Source organism: Acanthisitta chloris, unplaced genomic scaffold, assembly GCF_000695815.1.
Source record: "Acanthisitta chloris isolate BGI_N310 unplaced genomic scaffold, ASM69581v1 scaffold5772, whole genome shotgun sequence".
In the NCBI taxonomy this organism is placed as follows: Eukaryota; Metazoa; Chordata; class Aves; order Passeriformes; family Acanthisittidae; genus Acanthisitta; species Acanthisitta chloris.
The window spans coordinates 70704-78501 of NW_008660938.1; the positions used below are offsets into that span (position 1 = coordinate 70704).

The 7798-nt window shown below is 44.0% G+C and overlaps 1 protein-coding gene across 1 annotated transcript in view; it reads right to left on the reverse strand.

The window, feature by feature from the left end:
* Positions 1-1055: 1055 nt before the first annotated feature.
* Positions 1056-7798, reverse strand: part of LOC103797787 (L-threonine 3-dehydrogenase, mitochondrial-like) — an 8286-nt gene continuing 1543 nt past the window's right edge. Inside the window, exons 2-9 of the mRNA XM_009070018.1 lie at positions 6857-7058; positions 6317-6359; positions 5143-5213; positions 4418-4567; positions 3224-3396; positions 2141-2231; positions 1425-1694; positions 1056-1203 (exon numbers count right to left, since the gene is read on the reverse strand). Of these exons, the coding sequence (XP_009068266.1) occupies positions 1064-1203; positions 1425-1694; positions 2141-2231; positions 3224-3396; positions 4418-4567; positions 5143-5213; positions 6317-6359; positions 6857-7040 (1122 nt within the window). The 5' untranslated portion in view covers positions 7041-7058 and the 3' untranslated portion in view covers positions 1056-1063. The remainder of the gene's footprint in view (positions 1204-1424; positions 1695-2140; positions 2232-3223; positions 3397-4417; positions 4568-5142; positions 5214-6316; positions 6360-6856; positions 7059-7798) is intronic.

A 7798-nucleotide genomic window follows, 5' to 3' on the forward strand; every position in this document is an offset into this window, starting at 1 on the left:
ATGAAACTCAACAAGCAGAACAGCCCTTTAACTGTAGCTCAGAAATGGTTTCAGCTTCTGGATCCCTCTCTAAAGAACAAAAGTGTACGAGTTCCTTATAAACAGCACCTACAAACAGTGCACACAGAAAATGTAGTGACCGTGGATAGATTTCAAAGGCTGACTGTAAGGCTCCATCACCATCCCACCCTTAGAACTTGCTCCAGGCAGTATGGCATCGTGCAAACAACGCGGAGAACCAAAGGTACTGCTCAAACTCACACAGGGGCTTTGCATTCCTGAAATCCCACCCAGATGCACATCCATGGAACAGCTCTTCAGGTTTCAGATCTCCCTCTGAGGTCACACCAAAGGCAGTGGCACTTGGAGAGAACAGGACCAAGCTTAGCCTGTAACCTCTGGGCTTTTTAAAGCATGGGAAAATTCAAGCCCTATTCCACTTCACATTTATAGGCATTATAAGAATAATGCTGCTTTATCTGCCCTACCTATAGAAAAATGTAGCTTATACAGCACTAAATATATATATATAAATAGGAACTAACAACCAGAGTTTGATGTCAAACTAGAATTGCATCAACCCCTGCAACTTGGAAACATGAAGTAGCTCTTCTGATGTCTCTTTTCTAAGCAAAGAGTAGAAAGGATCTTATCTTACTACAACCTAACATCCTCCACCATGAAAATGAAACCCCTATTGCTATCTTCATGGGATATGCTTTGAAATAGCAGGTTGGACAATGCTGTCCTGTGTTGTTTGCCCAGGAAGAGGCAGGAATGATTGGAGAGCCATCAGCCAGGAGTAAGTGCTTGGTTTTGGTGGTTTTTCTATGCGTGAAAGTTCAAGAACTCTGTGTTTGTCATCAGTGCTGTGTTTGGGACAGCACCCAATGATGCTGGTTATCTAAAGAACATTCCAGCTACAGTATGTTTCTGCCCAGCTCTGTTGCTACTTACAAGAATCAATAACTGACATGCTCTAAGACTCAGAAAATTATAAACTAAATTGAGCCATTTCTTCCTTCTGGTCCTCTGTGGAAATCTGGAAATATCTGAAAGCATTTCAGTTAGCTTGAGCAACCCTGGAGTCAGACCCAAGGAAGCCAAGCATTGTGGTCACCAGCTCAGGGAGATCATAATCGTGTTTCCAACCCCAATCCCTCCGGGCGTTGCTGTCATCGAAGTTCATGGGCCAACTGTCAGCTGCAAGGAAAGAACCAAGAAACATGAGGTTTAAGAAAAATCCTTTAAACTTGATTCAAGGTATTTCATCATTTGAACTGCTAAAACTGAATTTCAAACTGTAAAACTAGAACTGCACAGGAGCAATTTGCAAGTGCCTAAAAAGAAAAGAAACTTGATTTTGCCTTTGATGTATCACACCCTGATGGTTTTTCTTACTTGTTGCCAGAAAAGATACTAACCTATGGCCTGCTTGACTTGATCCACGCTGTAGGTCATCTGGAGCTCAGGAATATACTTCCTAACCTCCTGTGCCAGCTCCTCAGGACTGAAGCTCATGGCATTGATGTTGTATGTCCTCATGGTCAATGCTTCTGCAGGGGCCTCCATTACCTCCAGTGTTGCCTTCAGACAGTCATCGATGTACATCATGGGCAGACGAGTGTCTGGCTTGAGGTAACACTTATATTTGCCAGACTTTATGGCATCATGGAAAATCTGGACAGCATAATCTGTGGGGAAGAGAATAATGAATGTGTGTAATCATCTGCATCAACCTGTTGTGCACTTCATGACTGTCAACAGCCCTCACACCACCCCAAAGTATCTTGTCTAAAATCTGGCAGAAGAATGAGGTGTTACTGATCATAGAGTCAAGAATGGTTTGGGTTGGAGGGACCTTAAAGACCATCTAGTTCCAACTCCTGCCATGGGAAGAGATGCCACTCACTAACCAGGTTGCTCCAACCTGGCCTGGAACACTTCCAGGGATGGGGCCGCCTCAGCTTCCCTGGCCAACCTATACCAGTGCCTCACCACCCTCACAGCCAAGAATTCCTTCCTAATATCTTATCTAAATCTCTTCTCCTTCAGGTTAAAGCCATTCCCCCTTGTCCTACTACTCCAGGCCCTTGTCCAAGTCCCTCTCCAGTCTTCTTGGAATGCATAAGTCACTCACCAGTTGTTCCCCCACCAGGCTGGGAGTCAGCAGATATAATTCCTGGATACCTGAGGCAGCGGAAGTCTAGGCCATAGCGGTAATGGTAGTACTAGGGAGAGAAGGGAGAAACACAGTGTTACACATCAAGAGGAGGCCACACACTCACAGATTGCACAGGGAAAAATCTGCCACAGGATGAGCCGTCACGCTATAGCTGTCCCATGAACAGGGATGAAAGAAAAGGAACTGAATGTTCCCCATTCCCTGCCAGGCAGCTGATCTCCCTGCATGCCCCTTTCTACTTTACATCCACATCAGTAGATAAGGATTCTTGATATGGATTGGTTGCTCATGCAGGGTCCAGATCTAGTGCTCAGGTACTGAAAATTCCTAAGTTTATGAGACCTTTCAGGCTAACACACTCTTCAAACTACATGAGGGAGCTGTATGTAAAAATATCAGCTTTTAAAATGTTTACAAACATCTACAAAACCAGGAGAGTACACACATGTACAGACACCCACAGTTTTGACTTTTAAACCTTCTCCTGGGAAAGGAGAGGGAAAAGTTATCACTGTCTACCTGTTCTCACAAAGCTATGGTACACTGTCCTCTCTGCAATGCCATTACACACTGTCCCTTATGTAATGCCATTCATGTTGGCAGATGAGGTAGAGAAGCCAAAGTCAACAGAATCGGGGAGAGAAATGATACTGAAAGCTTCCTTTCTTTGTGCCTTTTCCAACAAAACTCAAAAGACATTTGACCTTAAGGGCTGACTCAGACTATTGCTGAGCACTAAAGCATGAAGGAAGCAAAGAACAGGGAAAAGAATTCCGCAGTGAGGAATACTACAAAAGCAATGACATTAGAATCATTGAATCACAGATTGGTTTTGTTGGGAAGGGACTTTAAAGGTCATCCAGTCCCACCCCCTGCCATGGGCAGGAACACCTTCCACTGGACCAGATTGCTCCAAGCCCCATCCAACCTGGCCTGGAACACTTGCAGGGATGGGGCAGCCACAGCTTCACTGGGCAACCTGTGCCAGTGAAGTTGTCCCAGGACTTTTAAGAAATGAATAAAATAAAAAATTCTCACTTCTCCCATGAGCTCAGCATGGACCTTGGAGACTCCATAAATTGTCCTTGGCCTCTGAATGCAGAGATCAGGAGTTGGATCTCGAGGAGAGGTGGGTCCAAAGGCTCCAATAGTGCTTGGAACAAAGAGTCTCAAATTGTGCTCAGCTGCAATATCCAGAACATTGTGTAAACCTGGAAAAAAAACCAACAGGATGTATCAGCACACACTCAAACCATTGCAGGAATCATAGAAAATCCTGAGTTGGAAGGGATCCACAGGGTTCATCAATCAAGTCCTGACCCTACACAGGACACCCCAACAATCCCACCATGTGCCTGAGAGCATTATCCAAACACTCTGTCAGGTTTGGGGCTGTGACCCACTGCCCTGGGGAGCTGTTCCAGTGCCCAACCACCCTCTGGGGAAGAACCTTTTCCTAATACCCAACCTACTCCTCCCCTGGCACAGATTCATGAACATGAAATCCTTGTCACCTACCAGTAATATTTACAGCTCTGGCCAGGGGGACATTTGCTTCTCCCACAGCACTGAGCAGAGCACTGTAGTGGAACAGCCAAGTGATCCTGTTATTCACCACTATCTCACGTAAGTTCTTGTAGTCCAAGACATCAGCAAAAATAAAAGGCCCTGGAGAAAATGGAACCAGTGGGAAATTGAATGCCAAGAATGGATGTAAAGAAAAGTTCTGCATGAAACTCAAACTGCTGCTTCTATCACCTAAATACATCATTTAACAGCAATGGCAAAGAAAGATTTAAGCGAGTTTTTAATGAAAATAAAAGAATTTAAAATCCTACTTTATATCCATCTTACCCAACAATCCTGTGCCTGAGAGCATTATCCAAACACTCTGTCAGGTTTGGGGCTGTGACCCACTGCCCTGGGGAGCTGTTCCAGTGCCCAACCACCCTCTGGGGAAGAACCTTTTCCTAATACCCAACCTACTCCTCCCCTGGCACAGATTCATGAACATGAAATCCTTGTCACCTACCAGTAATATTTACAGCTCTGGCCAGGGGGACATTTGCTTCTCCCACAGCACTGAGCAGAGTGTCAGGTTTGGGGCTGTGACCCACTGCCCTGGGGAGCTGTTCCAGTGCCCAACCACCCTCTGGGGAAGAACCTTTTCCTAATACCCAACCTACTCCTCCCCTGGCACAGATTCATGAACATGAAATCCTTGTCACCTACCAGTAATATTTACAGCTCTGGCCAGGGGGACATTTGCTTCTCCCACAGCACTGAGCAGAGCACTGTAGTGGAACAGCCAAGTGATCCTGTTATTCACCACTATCTCACGTAAGTTCTTGTAGTCCAAGACATCAGCAAAAATAAAAGGCCCTGGAGAAAATGGAACCAGTGGGAAATTGAATGCCAAGAATGGATGTAAAGAAAAGTTCTGCATGAAACTCAAACTGCTGCTTCTATCACCTAAATACATCATTTAACAGCAATGGCAAAGAAAGATTTAAGCGAGTTTTTAATGAAAATAAAAGAATTTAAAATCCTACTTTATATCCATCTTACAATAAAAAAAATATATCCATCAATACAATAAAAACGAGCATGGAAAAACAAAGCACAACTTTCATTTCCAATTTGTCCCCTCCAAAAGGATAAAACCATCTCTTTTTGTAGCAGTAGCACAACAGCCCAAGCTCAGTGTGACTCAAGGAGTTATTCTGGTCAGCAAAGTGGCAAAGCAACAGTGAAAAAAAAGCAAAGAAAAAGCTTTAGGAAAATGGAAAAATACAAGAAACCAACTTCTTGGCCAGATTCCAAAGCAAGAAGGCATTATCCAGGAGTTAGAACAGCGCCTTGTCAGGGTAATGCACTTATCACTCTGGTAATTAGTCTGAATGAACATCGGGGGTAAAGTCAAGGGGTATTTTTCATGTGCTTCCCCAGTCACTTACCACTATAAAAAACATTATCTGCAGGTTTTCTAATGTCAGACAAGATCACATTGTTCTTTCCAAAGCGTTTCCTGTGTAAAAATACCCACATGGAACAGTGAGTCCACAGCCTTTTGAGATAACCCATCAGTTGCTATGCTGCTATTTAGGTTTGCAGGAGGAATATTGGAGAAGCACCAATTTCAGCAATTAAATCAGTTATTGCATGTAAAAAACCCAAACCATTGAACATTTAAATGTCAATATAACATCTTAGAAAGTGAGTAAACTACTTCTAGAAGCAGTGAACATAGAGAAATCTTTCAGAAAATGAAAATATGTTGAGAAGAAATGCCTTCCTCCCCTTTTCTTACCGAGAATTTTACCCAGAGATAATCTCCTCCCCTGCAGGTAGCAAAAAGCCACTGGGCTTGCTGCAACTGCAGCTGCTTTTATATCAACTAAGTAAATCAAATGGAGGAATTGGCCCTGTGCTAATCAGCACAAGGCTGTGGCAGAGAACAAGTCCGATGGCATTGGAACACGTTCCTGCCTCCCATTATTGGGATGATTTTTAAATATGTCATAGAACCAGTGGAAAACATTCAAATTGCAACAGTGTTTTGAAGGCACTGAGTTTGCTCATTTTTGGGCTTAGTTCAAATCCTCTGCAACAAACACTGTGTGGAAATGATACGCTGGAGCTGAGCTGTTGTGGATGTGGACAAGGATATGGATCTTGAAGAGATATCATGGAAAAAATGAGGTAACTGTGTGCATGAGGTAGGGGACAGGAAAAGGAAATAGAGCCAAGGAAGACTCTGAGGATTCAGCCTCTGAATACTTCCATTTAACTGGAAGCAAACAGCTCAGCAGCCAATGTCTCAGACAAAATCCTGTTATTTTGGGAACTGTGACCAATGTACACACAGAAAATACCTCAGGGACCCAAAGCAAGCCCAGAAGTGACATATAAAATGATGGTGAAAATTTAATCATTAAGGTTGGAAAAGACCTTTAAGATCATCAAATCCAACCATTAAGGTTATTTACAAAGCCAAGAGAGAAAAAGAATCTGAAATTGACAGTAGGATTATTTTATTAATAACTTTACAGACAATTATTGCTGCTAGAAGTGATGGTTAAAGCTTGAATTCCTCACTAGTAGCAAACAAGGGAATCATGACATACATACCTGAGCAACTTTGCAAGTCCCACCCCAAGCTGGCCAAGACCACCTAAGGAACAAAAATCAGAGGAAAAGGGAACTCAAAAACACAGAATTCCAATATTACATGTATCACATCAGAAATCAGCACTTTTTTCAGTGATTCAGGATGCTTTTACACTTTTTCCCACAAGGAAAATTTAATTACGTGATTTTAGCAGAGTTCTAGAGCCAAAACAGTAGGACTGCCTAGGGAGGGGGTGATGTCACCATCCCTGGAGGTGTTTAAGGAAAGACTGGACATGGCACTTAGTGCCATGGTCTAGTTGACATGGTGGTGTTAGCTCATAGGTTGGACTTGATGATCTCAGAGGTCTTTTCCAACCTGATTGATTCCGTGACTCTGTGAAAGCTCACGTGGGACTCTGACCTCACCACCACATGGAAGAGATCATCACAATCCCAGAATATTTGGAGTGGTTTTGCTTCCAGAATTCTGCTGATTGAGGGGGGAGGAGGGGAGTGAAGGGCTGCTGGAGCAGGAATAGTTCTGACAGGAATGCTGACCTGTGATTAGCACCCGAGGATGATCCGACTCGGAAAAAGTAACGGAGTGGAAACTGGCGTCGGAGGCCACTTGGCGGGGAGAGACTCCAATGCACCGAACAGGCACGATGGAAACCCCACAGCCACAGCCAGAGCTCTGGAGCAGCTGGCTGGCAGCTCTGCTCAGGTTCCTGACAATTGGCATCTTCCCCCTTCAAATATGCTGCGAGGACAAAAGAAAAGATGAGTCACTAATGACTCAACCACACCAAAGGCTTTTAAACACTCCCTGAGAAAACTCCGCAGGGTTCCAGAGGAATCTGATGTGATCCGAGTGCCAACAGAGAGCCACGTCTGCTAGAAGCTTGGGAAGTAACATGAGTAGAGGTAATGTATTCCCTGGAGTGAGCTCCTGAAAATATCCACTGCGCAGTAAATGAACGGAGAGGACACAGTGCAAGTTTAAGCCTTTTAAAAGCATTACCAGAAACTGATTTCAGGCACAACTACAGAATCCACCCAAGCTGCTGTGATCACACAGCCTCAGTGCAGCTGCTCTGCAGGCTGCCGTGAATAAGCAAACCTTCGCAGGATTGCATCAGCAAGAGCAGCTGAGCCAACAGACGCGGCAGGGAATCTCTCGAAAGACGGATTTACTCCAACTTCACACTCCTGATGGATGCTGCCCAGAGAGCAAACAAAGGAGTGGCAGCATTCAGCCAGGACTCATGAAAATGTCCTAATTATTTCACATAATAAGTCACTATGTGCTACATTCAATTTGTTTGGGTTTTTTTTTTCCCCCCTTCCAAATCTTTCCTATTAGGGAAGGAAATGCAGAGTAATGTACCCCAAATAAATCACATCTGAAGCCACAACTGGGCATTTCTGAGGTTCCAGTTTACAAATGCAGTTCTCAAGGCACAGTCACTTAGATTCTTCCTTAACCCTTCTGAATAACTT